Source organism: Trachypithecus francoisi, unplaced genomic scaffold (assembly GCF_009764315.1).
Source record: "Trachypithecus francoisi isolate TF-2019V2 unplaced genomic scaffold, Tfra_2.0 Lachesis_group8, whole genome shotgun sequence".
NCBI lineage: Eukaryota > Metazoa > Chordata > Mammalia > Primates > Cercopithecidae > Trachypithecus > Trachypithecus francoisi.
In genome coordinates this window covers 106,302,407-106,328,719 of record NW_022681473.1, presented here as the reverse complement: position 1 = coordinate 106,328,719, position 26,313 = coordinate 106,302,407, and the positions used below count along the sequence as shown (strand labels likewise).

At 49.5% G+C, this 26,313-nt stretch overlaps 1 protein-coding gene across 1 annotated transcript; it reads right to left on the bottom strand.

Moving 5' to 3' along the window:
• Positions 1 to 10,741: 10,741 nt before the first annotated feature.
• Positions 10,742 to 26,090, bottom strand: IL10RA (interleukin 10 receptor subunit alpha). Its single transcript, XM_033207217.1, has 7 exons — positions 25,909 to 26,090; positions 23,836 to 23,956; positions 22,710 to 22,888; positions 18,812 to 18,981; positions 18,078 to 18,228; positions 16,516 to 16,637; positions 10,742 to 13,510 (listed from the first exon to the last, which is right to left on the bottom strand). The coding sequence occupies exons 1-7, from the start codon at positions 25,973 to 25,975 to the stop codon at positions 12,584 to 12,586; spliced, it is 1,737 nt and encodes a 578-aa protein (XP_033063108.1). The 5' UTR covers positions 25,976 to 26,090; the 3' UTR covers positions 10,742 to 12,583.
• Positions 26,091 to 26,313: the final 223 nt, after the last annotated feature.

Below are 26,313 nucleotides of genomic sequence, written 5' to 3'. Positions count from 1 at the left end.
CTGCCTCAGCCTCCCGAGTAGCTGGGACTACAGGCGCCCGCCACCTCGCCGGCTAGTTTTTTGTATTTTTTAGTAGAGACGGGGTTTCACCGTGTTAGCCAGGATGGTCTCGATCTCCTGACCTCGTGATCCACCCGCCTCGGCCTCCCAAAGTGCTGGGATTACAGGCTTGAGCCACCGCACCTGGCCCCCCCTTTCTTTCTTTCTTTCTTTTTCTTTCTTTCTGATGGAGTCTCGCCCTGTTGCCCAGGCTGGAGTGCAGTGGCGGGATCTTGGCTCACTGCAACCTCCGTCTCCCAGGTTCAAGGGATCCTCCTGCCTTAGCCTCCCAAGTAGCTGAGATTACAGGTGCATGCCATCATGCCCAACTAACTTTTATATTTTTAATAGAGATGGGGTTTCACCATGTGGCCAGGCTGGTCCCGAACTCCTAACCTCACGTGATCCACCTGCCTCGGCCTCCCAAAGTGCTGGGATTACAGGTGTGAGCCGCTGCACCTGGCCCAGCCCCAACTCTTTACCCGCACCCTGCCTAGCAGGGATCCTGGGTCTGCAGTCCATGCCTGGCCTATGCCCCTGGAAGTGCTCAGAACTCAGTAGCCTTGGGGAAACTTGAAAGGGAGGATGGGACCCAGGAGCCAGGTGGCCCTGGCCTCAGGTCTGTGGCTTCAGGTGAGGAGATGGGGACAGCTGCCCAGGGCTGGGAGCATGGAGGGTATTTCCCATCCTCAGGAGCAGAACTGATACTGGGCGACTTCCTCTTTTAGGGCCCTCTGACGCACCCTCTGTCCCCTCAGCCTCCCCCTCTTTTCCTTGCTTCCGCAGGCCACTGGTGAACACAGCTTTCTTCACCCTTGAGGCCTGGGCCCCACCCCTGGACTCTGCGTGTTTCTGTTGAGAGCTCCAAAGGGCAGATTCCAGCTTGTTTAGAAACGATTCTGGAGCAGATGCCTGGAAACCCAGCCACAGGTTTGAGTGAAGGCACTGTGGCACCCAGACCATGGCTGTGCCAGGGCCTCTCCCAGCACCTTCCTACTACCTTTTTACGGTTCTTCTTTCCACTGGCCCTAAGAGCCCAGAGGCAGTCATAGGGGCCGGGGGCCCAGGGGCTAGCTGCTCCCAGTTCCCCTGCCACCCTTTGGTGCCTTCTCTGGGGCTATTCTCCAGCTTGGATGCCCTTTTGTCCCCACAGCCCCTCCCTTCCTAGCCATAGCTAGTCTCTGTGGGATGGCTCAAGTCCATCTTTGCTGTGACTTTGCTCAGGGTTCGAGACTTGATACCACCCATTTTGATCTGAATTGCAGGTGACCCCATTTCCTCCATTTGTGCTGTTCTTCAACCAAGCTGAGCCCTCTGCAAGCAAGATTATGTTCTATAGGTCTTTAGTAGCTCCTAAAACTGGAGCGTGCCAGAGGAGGCCAGTAACTACTTGCCGAGTAGAGATGAGACACCCAGTGTAGCCACAGAAGGCTTCTTTGTCCTAGAAAATCATTTAAAATCATGATGAGGCTGGGAGGTGAAGAGGGAGCTTTTGTCTCCTCTATGTTCTCCTTGAAGTCTTAATGATCTTCTCCCATGCCAGTGGCATTGGAGGGGGCCAGGTGACAGGAGTCAGGAGGCCAGAGTCTATGGTGCTCCTCTCTCTGCTTCAGGAGTCTGAGAAACTCAAAGTAAGAGCAGATGGGAGGATCATTATTATATTTTTAGAAACTGCTTAGTGATTAAAAGGAGGAGCAGAGACCGTTTGCACAGTCCACAGTTCACAGAGCATAAAGCCTTTTCTCGCATGGTACTGCGTTTTGAGCCTTATGTCAAGCTTGAGACACAGGGATTATTCTTGGTCCTGTTTTACATATAGGGACACTTGAGTCAGAAAAGCAGTATGCTCTACCCAAGTTCCACAGCTGGCTACTGGCTGCACCAGAGCTAAGCAGAGTCTGCGCCCTCACGGATGCAGTTGACATCAGGGTGTAAGGATGAGGACTGAATGTAATATAAGGTCTGGTTCTGACCCTGCCCTGATGTGCTGTGTGGTCATGGGCTACTTAGTCCACCTCTCTGGACATCTATTTCAGCATCTGGAAATCAAAAGATTGGACTATTTTTCCAAGGTTTCTCCTGGTTCTTGTAGAAGAGCAAAGACCTTATCTATTTTTTTTTTTTTTTAAAGCCTCTGCATTCTCAGTTCTTAGCATATAACCTGGTCTGTAGTAGCTGCTCAGTAAACAATTAAAAGATGCAAGTACAAAGTGTCAATATATCTTTCTAATCTAGGAGATGGTAGTTGAAAGGTGACGGCTGCAGTTCCCTAATAGTCTAGGATTCTAAGCATTACTTAGCCTTTCCTTGACTCTGAATATGTCTGACCAGGTTCCAAGTCTGGCCCATTCCCATCCAAATTGTTCTTTACCTGTAGGGTGAAACGCTAATGTTTGCTGAGCACATATCAGTGCAGGGCAGAGGCTTATGATGCACAGCCTGTCTTTATCCTCACAGCCTCACAGGTGAGGGAACAGAGGCTCAGAGCGCTGTGAAGTGATTTGTTCAAGGCCAGGGAAGAATCTATTTTCTTTATAATCCTTTGTCACCCACTTCTAGCCTCAGTCCAAACTGGCAGCTATCCTGACATCCTTGGCCCCCAAGAACATACTCCTCCCTCTAGATGGTCTCTAATCTCTTTCTGGGGTCTCCTTGTGTGGTGAGAAGGGAGCTCAGGAGCCCAGTTCTCCCTAGGCCCCATCCTCAGCTCTGAGCTTCCCACTGGCCTACTCCTCTTTCTTCCTTTTGTATTTTTAGACCTTCCTTGACCTCCAAATCACCAAATTCTGCCCATTCTTCATGCCAGCTCAAATTTCCCTTCTCCAGGGAGCCTTCTGTAAGACCCATGGATCTTGTGCTCTGCTGATTTTAAATACACATAGTCTCAGGCTCCCATAACTTTATTATTGATTATTTCCTTGCATTCATTTATTCACACTGCTTCCATAACATGCCAGGAACTATGCTAGGCACCATGGGGGCATCCAGTCTCCCTGAAATTAACCTTGCTTTCTCCTATTTGACGGGCATTTCTTGCAGGCAGAATCAGGTTTTAAACCTCTTCTGAGTTCTCCACGGTACTTTGCATGGCTCTGGCTATAGGCCAGGAACTTCTCAGGAAATTGTGTTGAAATCTCTCTTCAGAACATCTTGAGCATTGCTTCATCCCTGGTGCAACCCCAGGTGCTCTGAAAACCAAAACTTTCTCTCTCTCCCCATCCTTGACTACATTCAACCTTGTGTTCATGATCAGTTACATTTCTGGGAGAGAGCACATAGATGATGATTTTTCTATCTTGAAGTATAACCTAAGGAATGATCAAAACCATGACGACGCTGGCAGGTGAAGAGGGAGCTTTTCTCTCCTCTAGGTTCTTCTTTAAGTTTTAATGGTCTTGTCCCATGCCAGTGGCATTGGAGGGTGCCTAGTGCCAGGCACCAGGAGCCCAGAGTCTATAGTGCCCCACTCTCTGCTCCAGGAGTCTGACAAACTCAAAGTGGGAGCAGATGGGAGGATCATTATTATATTTCTAAAAACTGCTTATTGATCTAAAACCATCTAGAAGCTGTGATATTTAAACAGATCTGATACAAAACAGGAAGCTGGTGGCCTGGTGAATTCTCACACTTGGAGACCAGAAGTGAAAATGTTCTGCCTGCCCGGAGCAGCAGCAGGCCAGCAAAACAACAGGTGGGGCTGGGCACAGTGGCTCATGCCTGTAATCCTAGCACTTTGGGAAGCCAAGGTGGGAGGATCACTTGAGGTCAGGAGTTCAAGATCAGCCTGGCCAACATGGTGAAAACCCGTCTCTGCTAAAACTACAAAAATTAGCCAAGCGTGGTGGCTTGTGCCTGTAATCCCAGCTACTAAGGAGGCTGAGGCAAGGGAATTGTTTGAACCCAGGAGGCAGATGTTGCAGTGAGCTGAGATTGTGCCACTGCACTCCAGCCTGAAAACATAGCAAGACTCTCACTAAAAAAAAAAACAAAAAACAAAAAAACCAGGTTGGGCAGTGCTGGAGGTGAGTTTTTATCTGCAGAGCTATTGGGCTGGTCTCCTCCTCTCCAATCAGGAGGATGGAGTTTCTCATGATACGCAGGGAGCCACTGGGGGAATGATGGTGGGCAGTATAAGAAGTTGCATCTTCAGCCGGGCGTGGTGGCTCACGCCTATAATCTCAGCACTTTGGTAGGCCAAGGCCGGCAGATCACAAGGTCAAGATATTGAGACCATCCTGGCCAACATGGTGAAACCCTGTCTCTACTAAAAATACAAAAATTAGCTGGGCGTGGTGGCACGTTCCTGCAGCCCCAGGAGGCAGAGGTTGCAGTGAGCCGAGATCGCACTACTGCACTCCAGCCTGGCAACAGAGTGAGACTCAGTCTCAAAAAAAAAAAGAAGTCACATCTATTCTAGTCCCATTTCCTCCCCTTGTAGCTGGTGAGCGCAAGTTTTGAGCCCCTGGTGCTGTGTTTGTATAAGGCTGCCACTGGACCCGAGGACTCTGAGGTCCCTTCTAGCTGGGAGGCTATTTCAGAGCTCAGGTAACTCTGAATAATCCTTTTTCACCCACTTCTACCCTCAGTCCAAACTGGCATCTACCCTGACATCTTTGGCCCCCAAGAACCTACTTCTCCCTCCAGATGGTCTCTAATCAGTTCCACAGTGCTGGGTGGGGGTGGGGAGTGGAGAAGGAGGTGGGTGGAGACACCCCTGTGTATGCCTGTGTGTGTGTACTACACAACTGAGCCAAGAAGGAGAAGGATCATGTCAGATTGCCTTTTGTGTTTCCAGAGAGCCCGCCCATGACAGAGGCTCAATGTTTGCCCAAAGAGTGAATGCATGTTGAATGTTTTCATGGTCCTTTGCCTTGCCTCTTGACCACATCCCCTTGCCTTAGTCTTCCTGTTTGGTCTGTAGCCCTGAGTTCCTACAACACCCAAGAGTTGTAGGGTGAAAATAGCAAGGAAGGGAATCAGCATGGTATAATATGCCTTGGCTAAGAAGATGGCAAGCCTGAAGATAAAATCTTAAACCACAGTTAAGTACAGCCTGCTTTTCTTTAGGCTCAGTCTAAATGCCTCCCAAGTGTCTGTTCAGCCACAAGCTACCATCACCACTGTTACCTTCTCATGTTTGGATACTATGCTTCTTCAGGTTCCTTCCCACGAATGGAAGAAATTCATTCATTCATGCATTCATTTATTTATTGAGCACCCATTGCAATGTGTTAGGCATTGATTGGGTGCAAAGGACACAGAGAGAAATCAGAGGGGTTTCTGCTGTCCGGGAGCCCACAGTCAGTACTGCATGTAGCACACTCAGGGATAGCAATGTGCCCAGGGCACTAATTAAAGAAGTCAGCTTGAAGACTACTCTGTCCACTTCACAGATAAGAAGACTGAGGTCCAGAACTGACATGATGGTTTCATGTGGAGAGAACAGATAGTGGCTGAGCATTCTTTCTACTCCCTGGGGCTGTTGCCTCTTCCTGTTTGCCCTTGGAGCATTTTCAGACCAACAAGCTTGCTGTGGCAGTCCATCCGGCTATTCGCATATTATAGCACACCATGTGCGGGGTGTCCCTGGAGCTGTCAGTGCTGCAGAAGCAGTTGGAAGTGGAGTCAGTGAATCTTTCAATTATTTCAAAAAGTTGATTGTGAAGGATGGGAGAAAAGGTGGTGCTGGCCAGGAAGTTTTCAGAACCCTTGGCTTGTCTTCCCCAAGGAGGCCTCCCAGAAAGCACCAGCTGGGCCAAATGCCCGCTGTCCACACACCCATGACAGCCCATACAGTCGGTGCCTCCTGTCCTCCTGGCCTGACAAAGTCTTGTCTCCAGTGCCCATGGCCTGCCATCTGCTTACTGCCTGACTTCTCCAGTTCTGGGGGAGGCCTTGCAGCCCCTGTACACTGCACCGGGAGGACTGAGGGATGGAGATTAGACTGAGGGAGCAGGAGTGGATGCAGAGGAGCAGGACAGTTCCTCATGGTGGTCCAGGGGAGAGGTGACAATGAATTTGACCAGATGACAGTGGGAGGTGGCAACAAGTGATTGGATCCACCATCTATCTGGAAAGTAGAGCAGATAGGACCTACTGAGGAGTTTGATGGGGCAGAAAGGGCTGACTCCTGGATTTTTGGCCTGAGCTAGGGGAAGGGTGGTGCCATTTATCAGGCGGGGAAGACTAGGGGAGGAAGGAGCGTCAGGGAAATCTTGAGCTCTGTTGTAGACACTGTAATTTTGAGATGCATGCTAGACATCCACATGGAGCTGCTGATGAGGCAGTTGGATAGAGTTCTGGAGAGAAACCCTGTTTGGGCATTTGGAAGCCACCAGCATCCAGATGACACTTAAAGTTGTGGACTGGGTGATACCAAGTAGAGGGCAGTGGGGAGAAAAAGGACTGATTTTAACAGAACAAGCGGCAAATCATCAGGTTGTTCCTTAAAGAGGTGACTCGGTGTGTGCTGGAATTACCTGCAAGGTGGTCGCTGTAAGTTGTTTCCCTAGCAGGTCCTTGAGAACCGGCATTCAGAAATTCTGGGCCTTGGGGAGCAGCTTACGGAGACAAATACTCCCAAGTAATGCTGACAGAGGCAATCGTCTGAGAAACTCTGCCTTAGGGGACAGGTAGAGGGGGTGTGGGGAGGTGGAGGGCAAGGGACACTTCCAGGGCTGGGGTGACCAGATAGTAGGATCCTGAGGAATGTTCCTGTTCTCTCCAGGGTCATGCGAGGTCTTAATCTCCACCATGCCCTTCTGCCCCATGTGGGTAGAGGTAGACAGGTGTGGCACCCTACACCCAGGCCTTTGCTGATCATGTACTAGTCTGTACCCCTCCCTGAGCCTCTCAGCTCTACAGATTGAACAACTTACTAAAGGGAGCCCTCAGCTGCATCCTTGATGATGGGCTGTGATTGACCAAGGACCCCCAGTGAGGCTCCTGGCTGGGCTCTGCAAGACAGATGCCAATTATAGCCACGGCTCCTGTGACTCGGTGAGTCGAAGGGATGGTAGCCTGCTTTTCCTCAAGGAAGGAAGTTATCACGTGAATATTCTAACTGCTTATTGGCTGCAGGGGTTTGGGGATCTTCTCCAAGCCGGTGTCCTTACCTTCACACTAAGGGCTATGGGCTCATTCACTTTCACATGGGAATCCCCAGCCCTGAGCCTCACAGATCCAGGCCAGCCTTGCCAATTGCTGAAAGGCCTTTTCTGGGATGACTTGTCATTATTAAGCCAGAACTCATCATCTCCCCTCTCCCTCCACACGTGTGTCTCCCTTCCATGTCCGTATTTTGTTTTTCTCATCATCGGGTTCAAGTGTGACCAGCACTTCTGAGACCTTCTTCTTTCACTCTGGCCTGTCGCTCCATCTTGATAACTCTTCCTTTGCAATGTCTTTGAGTCTGTCCCTTTCTCTCTGTTCCCACTGCCCCTGCTCAATACTCTCATTTGATTAGGCTATTGTATAAGCCTCTCTTATGAACCAAATATTTTTGTCTTCCCCAAATTCATTTTGAAGCTCTCACTCCCAGTGTGATGGTAGTTGGAGGTGGGGCCTCTGGGAGGTAATTGGTTGAGATGAGGTCATGAGGATGGGGCCTCCGTGATGGGATTAATGCCCTTGTAAGAAAGTGGAAGAGAGGCCAGAGCTCTTTATCTCCACCATGTAAGGCCACAGCAAGAAGGAGGCTGTCTCCAAGCCAGGAAGAGAGCCCTCCCAGGGAACTCACTCAGCTGGCACCTTGATCCTGCACTTCCCCACTTCCAGAACTGTGAGAGATAAATGTCTGTTTTTTAAGCCACCCAGTCCATGGTGTTTTGTTGTCGTAGCCCAGTCTAAGACAGCCTCCTACCCTGTTTCTCTGCTTCCTGCCTCATCCTTCATGTGGAATATTAGTTTCTTTCACACCACTTACACTGATTGTAGTAATACATTTGTTGTGTTTATTTGTTTGGTGTTTATCTTCATAACCAGATGACAGGCTCCATGAAGTCATGCTTCTTTAGTTCACCACTCTGTACCCAGGGCTGAACACCATGTCCAACACATAATACGTGCTTCATAATGTTTCTTGACAAAATGAAATGCTGACTACAATAAAAGCCTCCAGTCAGGTCTCTCTGCCTCCTGCTCTATTCTTTCTGATTAATGTCTGATGCTTCGGCCAGAGCCATGTTCTTAAAACACGGGTTTTATCCTGCCCAACCCTTCCTTGGCAGAGTGTTTATTGGGTCCCATCACCCTTTTTGGAGGTTTATGGGAAATTAAGTGAAGTTAGGATCAAGATGATAGTGGGAAAATGTGGTGTGGGTCATTAATAACAACGCATTTAATTGTAAATTGGGGTTTACTTCAAACCCAAAACTGTGGGTTTGCTTTTTTAACCCATGAGCACAACAGGAAATGAATGAGTCAAGCTTCCTAGTATCTAGGGTCCTCTAGGTTGAGGCTTGATCAAATCAGCCCTGACTGCCCGGACCTGCCACTTACGCAGCAGACTGCCAGTGGTCCCAGGTGGTCACAGCCTACAGCTTCCCTTGCTGTGCTGTTCACATGTGGGGCTCAGAGACATTCCACCCAGAGAGCAGTGTGGGCTCAGGGGGTGAGGCCCAGCCTCCTAGGGACTGTGTGTCTTCTGTGAAAGTGTGGACACTGAGGCGGGGGGTTGGATATATGTTGGGTAGACAAGGCACACCCTGACTATGGCTATTTACAAAGTTGGGAAAACACAGTTCTGTTGAATTTCCTCTTCAGTCAGTGGTGGCCCATTTACCCCCTCTCCTTACTAAGAGGAAGTTCCATTAGCTCACAGAAAGACAGCATCACGCATTCCTCAGCTTGGAAAAGCCCTTGAAGGAGTTTGCTCAGTTGAAGAACAGCCGGGGCCTTCTGTTGGCGACTGTAATCCGAAGTCCCAGGAAACCTGCAAGTGTCTCATCAGCCCCAGCTGCTTGGAAGGACTCACTCAGTTTCTCCCAAGGGCCTAGTGTGAGTGGTTACAGAGCAGCCTCAAAGCAGAGGTGAACCAGCACAAACTCCTACTCATTCCACAGAAACGGAGCAGGCAGGGTCCATACCACGGGCTGCATCTTCTGACTTCCTTCTGTCCTGCAAGCTGCTCCTTGATCTGTCGTATCCAACCAAACTGGCCGCAGTTCCTTGAATGTAATTCCTTTTATTCTCCGCGTCTTTATATTCACACCTCAGGGGCCTTTTCCATGGGGAAGAAGCCATCGCTAACACCTCATTTCCAGGAGAAAGTGACCAACACTACTTTCCTTTCCAGTCTTGACAAGGAGGGCTCTAGGGCAAAAGCCTGAGCAGGTCTGAAATCGTGTGGTATTAGTCAAGTTCTCTGAAGATGATAGGATCAGCACTTCCTCAGAACTAGTTATTTTCTCAGAATGAATGGGTTAAGGCAAGATTGGAGATGACACAGGGCAAAAGAGGTGAGGTGTCCCCAGTTACCTTTTAGGGGATCCAGGTAGGACAAAGAGAAAAGCATACCCAGGGGCTGGGCGCGGTGGCTCAAGCCTGTAATCCCAGCACTTTGGGAGGCCGAGGTGGGCGGATCACGAGGTCAGGAGATTAAGACCATCTGGGCTAACATGGTGAAACCCCGTCTCTACTAAAAATACAAAAACAAATTAGCCAGGCATGGTGGTGAGTGCCTGTAGTCCCAGCTACTCGGGAAGCTGAGGCAGGAGAATGGGGTGAACCCAGGAGGCAGAGCTTGCAGTGAGCCGAGAGCCGCCACTGCACTCCAGCCTCGACGACAGAGGGAGACTCCATTAAAAAGAAAAGAAAGAAGAGAAGGGAAGAGAAGAGAAGAGAAGAGAAGAGAAGAGAAGAGAAGAGAAGAGAAAAAAGAAAAGAAAAAAGAAAAGAAAAGAAAAGAAAAAGAAAAGAAAAGGAGAAAAGAAAAGAGCACACCAGGAAGCTCAGGCCACGGGCCTGGGTTTGTTCTACCCACTGGGCTGAGCATGGGGAGAAATTCAAACCCACATGGGGTTTTTCATGGACGGAGCAGGCTGCTTCTAGAATAGAGTGCAGATGACTTCCACACTTAGGAGAACCACCGCTGGGACACACCTCCTGGGTGACGGGAGCCAGGGACAGGGCTCCGGAGACAGAGCTCCGGGGAGGTCCGGTTTGCTGTCTTCCTGGAAAGGAGGGATTTCCAGGTTCTTCTCTCCACACTGTCAGAACTCACATCCAAAACGTTGCATTGTGCCTTCCACCGTTTCCTTTTCTGTCTTCTGAAAGAGCCCCGCTGCATACTCCTTATCGCTTTCATTTTCACCTGCTTCCAAGAAAAGCTGTCCATTTCTCTTTACAGCCTTAACAGCCAATGACAGCTATGTGCACATGGGGACCACCACATGCCTGGCACCATGTTAAACTTTGTATGTGCAATTTCATGTAAACCTCACAACATCCCCATGGGGAGATGTCAACGCCACATGACGAGTGGGGAAATGAAAACCTGGAGAGGATAAGTAATGGGCCCAAGGTCACAATACAGGTAGCACGAGGACTCCCTGGGTCTGTCGGATTTGAGCCTGAGTCCTCAGCCCTGTTTCCTTAAAGTGACATCACACATCCCACCCATTATTACCCTCCTCATTATCAACAACCGAGTCCTCCATGAGCCACTGTGCCATCAGCAATCTGACTGGTTTCACACAATTTCTGTGGTCTTGACAATTTATTGGAATAAAAACCATGTATCGTTCATTGACAGAGTTTTGTGTTCAAGGCACATTCATATCCATTTCCTTAGCAGAACCTCACATCCCTATGGATTAGACAAGTCAGTCATTATTTCGCAGATGAGGAAACTGAGGCTGCAAGAGGATAAGTGACTTCCCCAAGGTCACACCCCTGGGAACAGCAGAGTCAGAGCTAGAACTTCAGGGCTCCTGAGATATCTAGAATTCTTTCACTGTGCGATGCTGTCTCTCCAATAAATAAAGGAACAAAATAAATAAATAAAGCTTTCAAGGGAACCCTGAGGAATCCTCCCTCAAGCCTGTCTCCAGAGGGAGTTCAGTTGCCAGACTGGCACCTAAGAGCACTCTGGCAGAGGGGTAGGGGTCATGGCTGGATTCCTTGGGCCAGAATGTGTTTTCAGAATGCTCCAGAGAAAGGCAGGGCTCAGAGATGACTCTGGATGGCACGCACAGGCCTGTCCCCTCACAGCTTCCATGCCTGTGGACTGAACTGCCTTTGTTTGAAGACAGATTCCAAATGGCCTATGGGGAGGTAGGGCCCATCATGCCCCTTTCTGGGGCCGTGTCTGATACTGTCTTGGCATGACACCATGGACTCCCACTGGATCTGTTAGCCCCTGGCATGAGAAACAAGCCAGCTTGGTAGTCCGTGGACAGTATCTACTTTCTCCCAGGGCCAGCTTGGCTAATACCCAGCAAACATGGAGGACCCCCTAAAGGTGGAGTACTTATTTCACAGAAGGGGAAACTGAGGCCCTCTGACAAGTGGCTAGTCCAAAGTCACACAGCTGAACACCAAGAAGGCAGGGACCCCAGCCCAGCTCTCTGGGTCTGTAGCTGGACTTTAGCAGCAAACACAAGCACAGGCCTCCAATCCTGACTCTCTGGGGCTGGCATGAGCTGGTGCCCAAGCCCAGAGGCTGCTCAAAGGGCTGAGTTATGACCAATACAAAAAAACCACGGCTTCTCTGGAACTTGTCAGCAAGACGGTGGGGCAGCAGGGTGGGGATGTGAGTGGCTTGGCCACAGCCAGTGCTCCAGGGGGGTGCCACTCCATTTGCTGGAGAGAGGGAGATATTTGCAGATGGGCTCCACAGGTACCCACCAGAGGGATGGGTTCTGAGCTGGAAGCCCCATCCGGGATCTCAGCTCCCTTTGTCTCTCCCCAGTGAATCATTATGATGCGTTTGAGTATCCAGAAAATATATACCTTAAGATCTTCCAGTGACAGGCTTCCTGCCTCAGAGGCCTGATGGGGGGAACCCATGTGACCATCCCAGAGATCAAACTCGGCCTCCATATCCTCCTTTTTCCCCTAAAAACCACGCCAGAAGCAAGGCCCTGAAGCTTCTATTCCCATAGCCCTTCTTCCTGCTGGAGGCCCTGATGCTTGGGTGGCCTAAGCTGGGAGGTCTGGCTCTGAGCTGGCTTCAACCTGGCGGCCTCACCACAACTCCAGAAAGCCCCATGGTTCCCCTGAGCAAGTAATCCTTTATGATACAAGAAAGCGTTCCAAGGAGGGAGACGGTCCCTGCCTTTCTCAGCTCTGCCAGAGTCTGCAGGGCCTCAGTCAATGGAACAGGTCGGTGCCCCCCACACTCTGCACTAGCTCAGTGAGTTGACCTCCTCCTGCCCCAGGCATCCTGACCAGCCCTGCAGGGCCTGACTGGGGCCGTCCCCAGTGAACTTGCAGAAAAGTGCCCAGACTGCCTTGTGCCTTACTTCGGCCTTGGTTGCCCCTCCTCCTGGTCCAGGCAGAGGAGCAGGCATGGTTAAAATCAAAAGCAGCCTCTCAGCTCGAGTCACTCACTTGAGTGCAGGCTAGAGATGAGGGGCAGGGTGACCAGGTCTGAGTTAAAGCTGCCCAGGAGACCACCTGGGGCTACCACACAGCCTAGAGGGGCAAGGTCATGGGCAAAGCTCCAGTCAGATGTTCCCAGGTCACTGCAGCTGCTCAAGGCCAGGAGTGACCATTCCTCAGTGGGCTCGTTCCACTGTTCAGTTGGGGCCCCCGAGGAAGCCAGAGTCATTTCTAGGGGATCCTGTTTCAAATAGCCCTTGGCCAGGGCTGGTGGATGCAAGCCTGCCTTGTCATCCAGGCATCCCCTGAATTTGGGCCCAAGGCTACCTGTCAGGGGCAATTCTTCCTCCAGGCAGCCTGTCTTGGTTGCCTTCTCCTCAGCGCATCTGGTCTGCCTCAGGTAGCCCCGGAATACCACAGCAGTTGGGTCTTGTTCCGCAGGCACCTCAGGCTCTGGGGGACTGTCGTGGCCCAAGGCTGAGCCACCCTGTGTGTCCCCAGCCTGGCCCTCAGAGTTTTGAACTAGGCCAATGCCACTGTCATCCTGGCCCTTGCTGTCGCTCCCCACCTGCTGCTCCCAGGTGGGCCCAGTGCTGGGGCTCAGGCTGGGCTCCTGCAGGCAGATCCCGCTGTCCGTGCTATTGCTGCTACCACTACTGCAGCTGTCGCCCAGCTCAGGGGGCTCTCCGTTTCCCAGCGTTCTGTCAGCCTGGGGGTGAGGGTCAGGAAGGAGGAACTGGGGCTCTTCAGTCTGCAGGGATGGCTTGGTACTGCCAAAGCCACTGTCCGTGCTGCCATGCAGGTCCGAGTTCCTCAGCTCTGGTGACACCTTCAGGAAGGCCTCCTCATCAAGCGGGTGGATGGTGTCTTGGATTTCTGGGGAGGGACGCTGGCTGATGAAGATGAAGGCGTTGGGCTTCTTGAAGAGCTGGGGAAGAGAGAACAGAGTGAGAGAGGTGGGAGTCACCTTCCAGCACCCATCCCAGTGCTGCCGGGGAAGGCCAGGCCCAGGAGGAGAGCTCAACGGAGGGGACTGCAGTCTTAATTACACTGCAATGTGTTCTGTTTTGTTTTCAAATCCAGCTTTCCTCCTAATGCTATTCCCAGTTTGGCTCAGTCCAGATACATAAGAAGTTTGTATTCTTGGGCCCAGATGGAGTAACAGGCAGAACCAGGGTCTGCTGAGCATGGTGAAAACTATCCGGTGGCTCCATCCACAGTGCTTTTCAAACCTGAAAGCAGGCTAGACCCATCTAGAAGCGTGTTTCAAACTTTTTTGACGATGACTCAAAATCAGAAATAAGTTGCATAATGACTTGTATATATACCCGTATGTAAATAACTGAAACCAGTTTCACAAAATAATACTCATCATTATGAGCTGTGCCACAATATTTCTGCAGTTCTTATTCTATTGTATCCTAGTCTACACCCTCCTGCCCATTTCATTTTCTAAAATTCTGGATGTGAGACACCAAATTAATTTCTCTATTCCCTGAGTCATGACTCACACGAACATGGTGGCTGCAGTGTGGGGCAGTGGCACAGGTGTGGAACTCGCAGAGAAGGGGCTGCTCTCTGTTAATTGCCAAGGGTTTTAAGGAAGTCACATAACCCCTCTGCCCTAGCCACACTGGTGTTCTTTCTGTCCCAGAACACATCAAGCACCAGACTGCCTCAGGGCCTTTGCACATGCTCTCCCTCGTGCTTGAAATGATCTCAGCACTTTATATGGCCGTGTCCTGTTCATGGTTTAGGTCTCAGTTCAGATGTCACTTCTTCAGCAAAGCCTTCTTGAATACCTTGACTAAACCAGTACTCCTGCCACTCTCTCCACATTAACCCTGTTACTTCTTCCTAGCACTTTGTTCCTAGAATTATTTTACTTGTTTGTTTTCTGTCTCTCACCATACACACACTCACTTACTCCACATTCCCAAAAGAACACAAACTCCTTGAGGGCAGGAACTATCTAGTGTTGTTTACTACCCTGTCTCCAGAGTCTAGACTGAGCTGGCACACAGTAGGCCCTCCTAAGGTCTGCTGATGGATTCACTGACTCACGGTTGCACATCTGCCCTCATTTCCTTGGTACATGATGATTCAAATGCAGCTCTGATTGGTTGAGTCCCTATTCCTATCACATTGTTTGGTGATTTAGGATGTGTCCTCTAGAGCCAGACTTCATGGGTTCAAATCCCAGCTCTGACTCTTATCAGCTTTGTTACCTTGATCAAATTACTTCCCCTCTCTGTGCTTTAGCTGCTCATCTGTAACATGGAAATAATGACAGAACCTGCCTCCTTATGTTGTAGTTAATGTGTCTACAGTGCTTAGAACAAAGTGTGGTACATAGAAGGTGCTCAATAAATATATGTTGAATTGAACTTTACCCTCCAATAATTCTGTAAGAGAAATATTATTACCTCTATTTCCTAGAGGAGAAAACTGAAGCTCAGAGAAGTTAAATGACTTGCACAAACCGTAAAGAACACATCTGGAATTCATCCTCAACTGTCCTGATTTGAAATTCCTTTCTTGTCCAATAATACTTACCTTGATGAACTGTTGAAAGATCAGATCAAACAAGCTAATGAACGAGAACAAACTAATGAATGTGCCAATGCTCTGTGCATTAGAATTTATTCATGTGGTGATGACTACGATCATCAGATGAAGGGAACTGTGTTATATTTATCCTGAAGAGAAAAAACCCTCAAGGACAAGTGAGTTCTGTGATCCAAAAGTACAGAAGGGGCAGGGTGCGGTGGCTCATGCCTGTAATCCTAGCACTTTGGGAGGCTGAGGTGGGCGTATCACCGGAGATCAGGGATTCGAGACCAGCGTGGTCAACATGGGAAAACCCCATGTCTACTAAAAACATAAAAATTAGCTAGGCATGCTGGTGGACACCTGTAATCCCAGCTACTCGGGAGACTAAGGCAGGAGAATCACTGGAACCTGGGAGGTGGAGGCTGCAAGTGAGCTGAGATTGCGCCACTGCACTTGTCTCTCTTCTTGTTTTCCCTAGAGATCCCAGGATCCCCCTGGAGATTCCCCTTCCAGTTGTGGGGCCCCTGCCTTGCAGACGGAGCTGGGTCCTTCCCAGCTGATCCCTTGGCCATCATGCAGTAGTGTCAGCTATGGGGGCTATGGTGGGCAACCTTCAATGTGGCCTGAACTCCAGGCCAGAGACAGGCCGAGGTTTGGAAAATGCTGCCCAATCTTTGCAAGCTGAGTTTTGGAGGCTGGCTTGCCGCAAATGTATCATTTGTCAGTACAATGTAGCAAGAGGACACACTCTGGGAGGGGAGGAGGGCTTGGCCTCCTCCATGAGCCCCTCCCTGCCCCAGCCCGCATCCCCTCTACAGTGGCCCAGCATCCCCACCGCCCCCCAGCGTCCTCTCTCCTCTGGCCCACTCTGACAGCAACCCAAGGACCAGCACTTCTGGCCTTTCCTTCTTTCTCTGTTGTGGAATACCCATGGCCACTAGCTGTGGGAAAGTGGGCTCCATCCCCGACGCTTCCTGGTTGTGTGGCCCTGTGTGTGTAACAATCTCTCTGTGCCTCAGTTTCCTCACTTGTGAAAAGGGGTTAAAACTGTGCCTCATTATCAGAGATGTAATGCACAGGGGCTAGTCCATAGCCAGCTACTAGTAGATCATACCAAAATGGCTCGTGGTCATTGAGGTTTGTGATTCCATGTGTCTTATCTGAGCTACTGGACGGCAGCATTCTTGGTACTGGGCTTCATGCTCACTTCCTCCCTCTGTCCCCATAGTGCCTGATGAAGGTATCTCCCAATTACATCAGGGCTGAGAGCAGAGGCGAGCTGAGGCAATGGACTGTCTGGGAGGAAAAGAGCTCCCTGCCCTCCTGGAAGCTCTGGTGTGGCTGGGAAGGATGGGGCAGTGACCTCCTTGCAAGACTCACCAGGACCCTGGGTAGCTTCTTTCGGCGCCGCACATACAGCTGGAGGGCCAGGCAGTAGGCCAGGGCTCCGGAGAGCAGCAGGACAAAGGCAAAGAAGATGATGACGTTGGTCACGGTGAAATCTGCAGGCCAAGAGAGATGTGTTTGTGGCCTGGCCCCATGGAGCATGGTGATTCTGGTCACAGGACTCTGGTCCCATGAAATCCATTGGCCACTGTCAGGAACCATTCAGTGGCCCAAGGCAACCTACAGGCCACAGCTCTAGGTGAGTCTAGGTTTCTGCGAATCCCCACCTGGCCTTCCAAACCATGCCCTGAAGGATTCCCTTAGGAGATGTGCTGACTGCTTCCAGCTCTCTGCACACGACTCTCATCACAGCAAACAGAACAGCGAGGCAGGATAGTACAGCAGGTAAGAGTCCAGGCTCTGGGGGCTGCTAGATCCGGGTTCAAGTCCCCAGCTTCACCACTTACTAGCTGTGCAATTGTGGACAATTTACTTACTCTCTCAGAGCCACCAACCTCATAAGGTGGTTGTGAAGTACACAGCACTGACCATGTACCAATACCATGAGATTCTTTTAACTTTTATACTTATAGGAGGTAAATACTATCATCAGCACCATTTTTACAGATTAGGATCCTGAAGCACATAGAAGTTAAGTAATTTTCCCGAAGTCATATACCTCAAAAGTAGTAAAGCTGAGATTTGAACAGAACTATTTCATGTATCAGTGAAAGAATGTATGAAAAACTCTTAAGGCTGCCTGATACCCACTTAGTGCCTTACTCTGCAATGAGACTTAAATGACACTGAGCTGTTGAGTGTCCTTCATAAATTGAAATTTGTTGCAGATCTAGCAGGAGTCACTTTCGTCTTTGCCAGACCCTGCCCACACTGGACTGGGCCCTCCCAGAGCACTTACTGTAGGCCTGATTCACTGGGTGCTGGACATCTCATCAGCTGTCCAGAAAGAGTTGCTTGTTACAGTCTCCTCTGTGCACACTGTATCTCCCCAGCCGGGACGCGAGATCCTCCTAGGCAGGACCGTGGCCTCCTCGTCCTCTATTCTCTCCCTCCCCCTACAGCCCCGGCACCTGACTGACAGCCTGGAGCAGTATTTGCTGACATTAGCAGCTCTGGTAAGGAGCGGAGCAGAGTAGGGGAAGTAAGGAGAAGCCCTTTGTATCCCTGGCTCTGAGGAAGAACAGCAGAAGACCTTAACAACAGGAACTAGCACAGCTGACTGAAGATGGCCTGGGGGAGGGGGATGTTGTTGGGAAACATCGCTGTGCTCCAGTGGGAGGACCCTAAATCACAAGAGACCTGGTTCTGCCACCAAGTCCTAGCTGTGCAACCCTAGGAAGTTGCTAATACTGAGCCTCAGTTCCCTCATCTCTAAAACGAGGACAGTAGGACCTCTCTCCTGTTAAGGATGCAGAGTTATATGAAGCAGCACCTAACACAGTGGCTGGCACCAGCTTCCCGGGTGCACGCATTTTGGATTGCACCAGGCCCTCCCAGTCTCCCTCCCCATGCTGAGAGCAGCCCGGCTGACTCACACTGCCTGGTGAGGGAGACGCACTCCTCTTTAGACCACATCCCCTTGTTAGTTCGGGAGGTGACAGATGGTTTCACCTGGACACAGAACTCTCCCACTTCTCCAGAGGTTAGGAGGCTGAAGTTTTCATGTTTTACTTTCTTGTGTGTGAACTGGAACAAAAATCATAGCAATTAACAAAATCATTTTATTTCACGGCACACAGACACTGAGAGCTGGCGGGCCTTTAGAGGTGATTTCAGCCAACCCCCTTCAGTATCCTTTGTGTAACAGCCCCCACAATTACCAAGGCAGCACATGATCTCTGTAATGACCACAATTTTATTTTGTATTTTAAAAGAAAAAGCAGTGTTTGATAGATGCTGAAGATCTTCCCAGAAGGCGCTGAAATCAACTGTGGTGGAGAGGAAAGAGGGTGGATTTTGCAGATGCCAGCTCTCCCATACCAGGGGTGCCCTCTGTTAGCTTACAGAGCCTCTCAGAGCCATATTGCTTCATCTAGAAAGGCTCTGGGGTGCCCAATTGCCCTAGTAGGCAATGCCTTTGAGGAGCATCTCACAAGAGCATAGCTCTGAGGGCTGAGGTGGGTTCTGCTCCCTCCTCTGCTCACCTACCATCCCAGACCCTCCCTTTAGTCCACAAGCAAAGTTCCTAATGGCACACAAGGGTGCTTCCAGCCCAGGGGACAGGGAAGCCAAGGGAGCTCTGGTTCTGGGGCCTTGGGGAACTCCATACCGTAAAGTTTCCCGGCACCTTGCGAATGGCAATCTCATACTCTCGGAAGTGACTGAAGATGCTTTCATATGTGTCATTTTCAGGGGCCATCTTGGGCCTGGGGGGCTGAATCTTCCCGAGGATGAAGCCATTGTGGATCTCTAGCTTCACACTGCCAACTGTCAGAGTCACTAAATGGGGTAGAGTGGGGGGGCAAAACCATGAGACCTGAGGGCTGAGGAGGGCTTGGGTGTTCCCCCCAGACTTTGCCTCCAGAATTAAGCTTAATTAAAACCTAGGCCACAGGTTTGTCAATGCAGCAGAATATAAGGGCATCTTGGGGAGCACATTAAAAATACATATACCCTAAAATCAGATGCATCAACCAATGGAATATGATGGAGAGCCCAGAGATAAACCCACAATTGATTTTCAACAAAGGGGCCAAGAACACACAATGGGAAAAGAACAGTCTCTTCAATAAATGGTGTTGGGAAAACTGTATATTCACAAACAGAACAACGAAAATAAATCTTTGTCTCACCCCTTACATAAGAATCAACTCAAAATGGATTAAAGACAAATGTAACACCTAAAACTATAAAAACCACTAGAAGAAAACCTGGGGCAAAGTTCTAAGATGTTGGTCTGGGCAAAGGTTTCTTGGATACGATCCCTAAAGCACAGGCAACAAAAGCAAAAATAGACAAATGGGATTGCATTACACTAAAGAGCTTCTGCACAGCAAAAGAAACAATTACTAGAGTGAAGACACAATCTATGAATGGGTGGAAAATATTTACAAATGTACATTGAATAAGGGGTTAATAACCTAAATATACAAGGAACTCAGAATACTCAATAACAAGAAAACAAATAAACCTGTTTTTAAAATGGGCAAAGGACTTGAATAGACATTTAAAAGAAGACATACAAATGACCAACAGATACATGAAAAAATGGCCAACATCTCTAATCATCAGAGAAATGCAAATTAAAACCACAATGAGATACCACTTCACATCTGTTAGATTGGCTATTATCCAAAAGATGGAAGTAACAAGTGTTGGCAAAGATGTGGTGAAAAGGGAAACCCTTGCACGTCGCTGGTGGTGAATTTCTCAGCCATTGTGGAAAACAGTATGGATATTCCTCAAAAATCTAAAAATAGAACTACCATGTGATCCAGCAATTCTCACTACTGGGTGTATATTACTTAATTAAGAATTAAGTAATAGAGTGCTTGGGATTTTCTTTAAAATGCTAAAGTAAATTTCATGGGGGGACATTGATGACCCTCCCCACCACCAATTACTTTAAAATTGGCCTAGTGTTTGCAGTTACTAAAGATATTGAAATGAGTGTATTGAAGAGATACCTGTATCCCCCGTTCACTGCAGCATTATTCACGACAGCCAAGATATGGAAATGCCCACCAACAGATGAATGGGTTTTTAAAATGTGGTATGTGTATACAACAGAATCCTGTTCAGCCTTGAAAAACAGGAAACTGAGGCCTGGCCCAGTGGCTCACGCCTGTAATCCTAGCACTTTGGGAGGCTGAGGCGGGTGGATCATTTGAGGTCAGGAGTCCGAGACCAGCCTGGCCAACATGGTGAAACCTCATCTCTACTAAATATATAAAAGTTAACCAGGCGTGGTGGCACGTGCCTGTAATCCCAGCCAGTCAGGAGGCTGAGGCAGGAGAATCTCTTGAACTCGGAAGGTGGAGGTTGAAGTGAGATGAGATCAAGCCATTTCACTCCAGCCTGGGTGACAGAGCAAGACTTTGTCTCAAATTGAAAAAAAAAGGAAACTGTCATTTGGGACAACACAGATGGACCTAGAGGACATCATTAGCGAAATAAGCCAGGTGCAAAGACATAAATACCATAAGATCTCACTTAGGTATAGAATCTAAGTAGAATTATTTTAGAATTCGATTCATAGAAGTAGAGAGTAGAAGGGGTTACCAGAGGCTGGAAGGAGGCAGGTGGGGGAAGTGAATAGGGAACAAGGAGATGGGTACCAAGTTACAGTGAGACAGGAGGAATAAGTTCTGGTGCCTATTGCATGGCAAGGTGAAAGCAGTGGTAATAATGGACTGTATAGTTCAAAATAGCTAAAAGATAATATTTTAAATGTTTCTGGCACAAAGAAATGCTAACTATTTGAGGTGATAGATATTCTAATTACCTTGATTTGATCATTCCACAAGGTATACATGTATTATGTATACATAACACTGTACCTCATAAACATGCAGAATTATTACTTGTCAATTAAAAATAAAACAAAAACTTTTTTTATAAAATGTTTTCAACACTTTACTGTTTTGTTTTTGTTTATTTGTTTGTTTTTTTGAGACAGAGTCTCCCTCTGTTGCCCAGAGTGGAGAGCAATGGCTTGATCTTGGCTCACTGCAGCCTCTGTCTCCCAGGTTCAAGTGATTCTCCTGCCTCAGCCTCCCTGAGTAGCTGAGACTACAGGTGCATGCCACCAGGCCCCGTTCATTTTTGTATTTTTAGTAGAGATGGGTTTCACCTTGTCAGTCAGACTGGTCTTGAACTCCTGACCGCAGGTGATCTGCCCACCTTGGCCTCCCAAAGTGCTGGGATTACAGGCATGAGCCACCGTGCCCAGCCCAACACTTTACTGTTAAGCATAATATTTATGGTAGCTGTGTGTAGATAGATACCTTTCTACAGGTTAGGACATTTTCTTTCTACTTTAACTTTGCTTAGTTTCTCTTTAAATGTCATTTTCTTTTCTGAATAGTTAATGTGATAAATTGCATTGATTATATTTTTATGTAGAAATTTTGGATAGACACAAAAGTAGAAGAGAATATAATGATTTCCAAAGTCCCAGCTTTAGTAATTGCAAACACTAGGCCAATTTTAAAGCAATTGGTGGTGGGGGAGGGTCATCAATATCCCCCCATGAAATTTACTTTAGCATTTTAAAGAAAATCCCAAGCACTGTATTAGTTAATTCTTAATTACTTAAGTATGTATCTCTCACGTATCACACCTTTGTAAATATAACTACCATGCTGTTATCACCTGTAACAAACAAACAGCTAGCAATATGCCCTAAAAACCATTTCATATACAAATATGGCGAGTTCCTCAAAAACGTCTTTTTAATTGCCTTGCTCAAATCAGAATACAAAGAACCAAATATTAAAAAAAAAAAAATACAGATGCCCTGGGCCCATTCAAGACACAGTTAGCTTGAATTTCCGAGCCTGGGCCCTGGAAATAGGTGTTTGAAACACCCTTGCTGGGAAATGCTTCTGCACCAGCTGAGCAGTGCCCTGTGAGCAGCCAACGACCTCCCAGACCATCGGCTCTAACTCTGAATCCTACAGCAAGGTCTCCGTGCACACAAACTTTCTTAATCCCAACTGGTGGGACGCAAAATCCCATTGAGTTAGGGGCTTATCCTTTCCTCTTACCTCTCCAGAAAGGGATCCGTAACTTCTCCTTAGTAGCACTTCCCATTTCAAAGGGATGACCCCTGGGTGTTCACCCCTAAAGAAGCGGGGGACTCACCCGAATTCTGCCTACTGCTTGCTGCCCTATGCTGAGTGTTCATGGATTCGCTTCCTCTCCCTGAACCCTCCCTCAAAAAAGAAGTTCACAGGCCTGGACCTGATGACTCAGCTGCCCCAATCCACCCCAAGACCTCTCTTCTGTAAGATAAACAACTCCAGTTCTCTTTTAAATTTTAAACAACTTGAGCTATATTTTATCTAACGTTCTCCAAAGTCCTGCCCTGTTTGGGCAACTAGTTCTCCAGCCAGGGAGCCTGGCTGACGTGGTAAGCGATGGTAACAGACAGAAAAGCTCTAGACTAGAGTTCCTGGCTGGAAGCGACTTCAGAGACATGCTCTAAGTCAAGGGAGGAAAAGCACCTTCATCCACAGAGAAGCGGGTGTTGGTGACGGTCCAGTTGGAGTGCCGGCTGCCGTCCACAGCACGCACTCTGGCCCGGTAGCCATTGCTGCGGTACAGGTCCAAGGTCACTGCGGTAAGGTCATAGGACAGGGCCTGGCTACAGTTGGAGATGGAGTTCCAGGGCTCTACTCCATACCTGAAGAGATACCAGGTTAGGCACTGGAAAGGAGCCTGTGCTCAATCCTACCTCCTTTAAGGGAGAGGCAAGAGGCCAGGAAGAGAGCTCCCACAGTGGGAGAAACTGGGACAGACCTCAGGCTATATCCTCTAGTCCACGGCAGCTCATTGTGAGGGGTCTCCCTTGGTCCTGGGACCCTGTACCAATTTCCATGTGGTCTAGAAGATTTTTAGATAGGAATACGAGTAGTCCCAGCTCTTCCAGAAAGCCTTGCTAGCTCCTACAGCACAGCCCAGTCTCTCCCTTCTCATTGTGTTTGCAGTCATTAGGGTTCCCCTGTTGTCTGGCTATACTGTGGATGCTTCTCCTGCTTTTCCAGTAAGACAGAAAAGCCATGGAGGCCGGAGGTGGTGGCTCACGTCTGTAATCCCAGCACTTTGGGAGGCTGAGGTGGGTGGATCCCCTGAGGTCAGGAGTTCAAGACTAGGCTGGCCAACATGGTGAAACCCCGTCTCTACTAAAAATGCAAACATTAGCCAGGCATGGTGGTAGGCTCCTGTAATCCCAGCTACTAGGGAGGCTGAAGTGGGAGAATTGCTTGAACTCAGGAGGCAGAGGCTGCAGTGAGCTGAGATTGCACCACTGCATCCCAGCCTGGGGGACAGAGCGTGAAGCTGTCTCCAAACAAGACAAAACAAAACAAAACAAAAGAAAAAAAAGAAAAGCCTTGGTGCAAAGGCTTTTCTTACTCTGGAGTGAGCAAAGGCGCTGGCCTTTTCACCCAGAGCTCCGGGCACATTGCTTAGCACAGGAGTCTCCATCAGTACTTGTCAACTGCTGGCTTTGTGTCAGCGGCCCTCAGGCACTCACTTCATTAACAAGGCAGGTATCTTCCCAAACTAGGGGAGTAGGGGACTAGGCGGGGATTCACTCCTCCCTCCCCTTCGCTCTTCCCCTTTCCTCACCTCAGGAGCGCCACTTCATAGCAGGTACTTTCAGACTGATTTGGGATGGGTGTCCAGTGGAGGATGTGGTGGAAAAATTCTGCTTCAAACCACACAGATGGCGGGCTGGGCAGCTCTGTCCCTGGGGAGAAGAATGTCAGTACCACAGCTGGGAGGGCCCACCCCCAAAGGATGAGGAGGAGGCTGAGGATGGTGGCAAGGAATATAACAGCCACCATTTCTTGAGTGCTTTACTATGAGCTGAGTGCTGGGCTAAATACTTTACATATGTTCCATTTAATTAGCACAGTAGCCCTACACAGCAGGCATTGATGACCCCAATTTTATCAAAGAAGAAAGGCAGGTTCAGAGAGGCTATGGCTCACCTGAGGCCAGTGGAGCCACTAAGGGGCAGAGTGGGCACATGAATCCAGATATGTCTGATTCTAGAGCTAGTGTGTCTCCCTAAATCACTGTCCTGTGCTGTCTGTGATCAGAAGCTGCAGTGGTGGCTGAGAAGAGCCAAGCTGAGTCTGATGCCTCCCAGGGAAGAAGGCAGGGGCCAAGGGCTAAGCAAGTTGGGAATAAGCTCTCAGATGTGTTAGTCCCTGGCTCTGCCCAAACCCTGTCTCTGCTCTAGCACTATTCCTAGGCTTGGCCCCATCCCCACACCTGGTCCCCACCCTGGCTTGGCCCAGGCTCCAGCTCAAAGCCATCTCATTAAGTACACAGACAGCCCGCTTGCTGACATCTGCCTGCTTCTCTTCACAGTTCTCCCGGGCTCCCCAAGCTAAGTGCTTGCCTCATTCCTTAGTTTCTAGGAGGCTTTGCCTGTAGCCAGATGCCCAACCCCTGGCTGGGCAAGGACAGATGGAATAAGTCAGCTCTGGCTCTACACATGACTGAGGACATCCCCACAAGCGCTGGCACCCGTAGCTCCCAGGCAAGATACTCAATACCAATTCCAACTCCACTCTCCCTTTACCCCTAGTACACACCATTCACCATGGGAAACACTGCTGAACCCATTGTCTTCTTTGTAAGAATGCAACAAACATTTCTACTTTAAGAGTCTTGCTGATTAAGCAGACTGAAGTATGTGCAAGGCCAATGGCTGGTTGATTCCCCTTCTCCTTGACCTCTAAGTTCTCTCCATTTGACAGCGACTCGGCTCCACTCCCTAGTTTTCTAACTTCTCGACATCTCTCTAATCATGCACCTGTTTTTTCTTTATTTATTTTTTGGGGGATGCTGTCATCTGTCTCTTGCTTGCTTTCTTATACCGTCTTTGATCTTCGCGTCAGTGCCTTGATTTCGAAACATTAGAGGGAAAGTGAAAAACGCAGGGAGTCTTTGTGGTGTTTGGGCTGCACGTCCCCGACTCAGCTCTCGATCACGTGAATGGCTGACTGCATGTTTTACTTTGTATTTTGGTGTCATGAAGAAGCAGTTTCGGTCATTGCTCTCTGTCTCTGCTCTTGGTCCCTCCAACTCCGGGCTCTTTCATTCTCTCTCTGGGGTTTACTTTTCTTAGTTGCAGAAACTTTGCCAGAGAACTGCCTGGGTTAGGAGCCTGAACTAAGGGAAGAGGGAGGCAGGTGGCAGTGGGAGTGAGTTGGGGGCTACAGGTGAAGCACGGAGGATCAGATCGGGGAAATCAGGGAGGGATGAAGGTGAGATGGGAGGAGAACAGAAAGCGGTTAGTTGAAGGACTAAGAGAAGGGAGAGTCAGAAGATCAAAATTATTCCCCAAGGGGACAAGAAGTCCCGTCATTTGAACCTAAACAGCAAAAAACCTAGATCTAAAGTTAAGGCTCATGGAGAAGTGGGTGGATGATGAGGTTTGCGGGGTGGGGGTTTGGCCTTGTACATACTTCTCTATCCTTCCCAATCCGTCAGTTCCTGTCAGCCTCAGCCTCCTCCACTTACACAACAGGTAAGCCTGAGATCCAGGTTTGCCAGAGTAAGGGAGCTCGGCCCGGCACCCCTCTCCCCAGAGGGCCAGCCAGCCAGGGCTCTCCACTGGATGGAGAACTGTAACGGAACGGGCGCCGAGAGAGCAGGGCAGGGAAGGGCCGCGTCCCAGAGCCTTACCATGAGCGTCTGAGCCAAGGCGGCGACTGAGGAACGCCGCCAGCAGCACTACGAGGCGCGGGAGCATCCTGGGCACGCCGCATCGTCCGGGGCCGGAGCCCAGCCGGCCTGCGCGCCTCCAGCAACCCTTGGGCTGGGACTGACAGCTGCGCCGTCCGCTCCGCCCGCGCCCAGCCGGGCTGACGTCCGCGGGGCGTTGTCTACAGACGCCCCGCCCCCGAGGCCGCGGAAGGGGAACCAAGTCCCGTAGGGAGCCCGCCTGGGGCAAACCCGAGACTGTCCCGGGGCGGAAGCGGGCTCCGGCCACCCCTCCTTTCCCTTGCCCCTGGGCCTCCAGTGCCTTCGGGTCAAAGTGGTCCGGGTAGCCCGGCTGGCCGTGCGTGTGTGTGTGTGCGTGCGTGCGTG

Coding starts and splice junctions, on each gene's coding strand:
- IL10RA (XM_033207217.1), bottom strand. CDS start 25,975: ATGCTCCCGCGCCTCGTAGTGCTGCTGGCGGCGTTCCTCAGTCGCCGC. Junction 23,957..25,908: donor CCTTGGCTCAGACGCTCATG/GTAAGGCTCTGG, acceptor TCTTCTCCCCAG/GGACAGAGCTGCCCAGCCCG. Junction 18,229..18,811: donor AGGTGCCGGGAAACTTTACG/GTATGGAGTTCC, acceptor TTTTTGTTCCAG/TTCACACACAAGAAAGTAAA.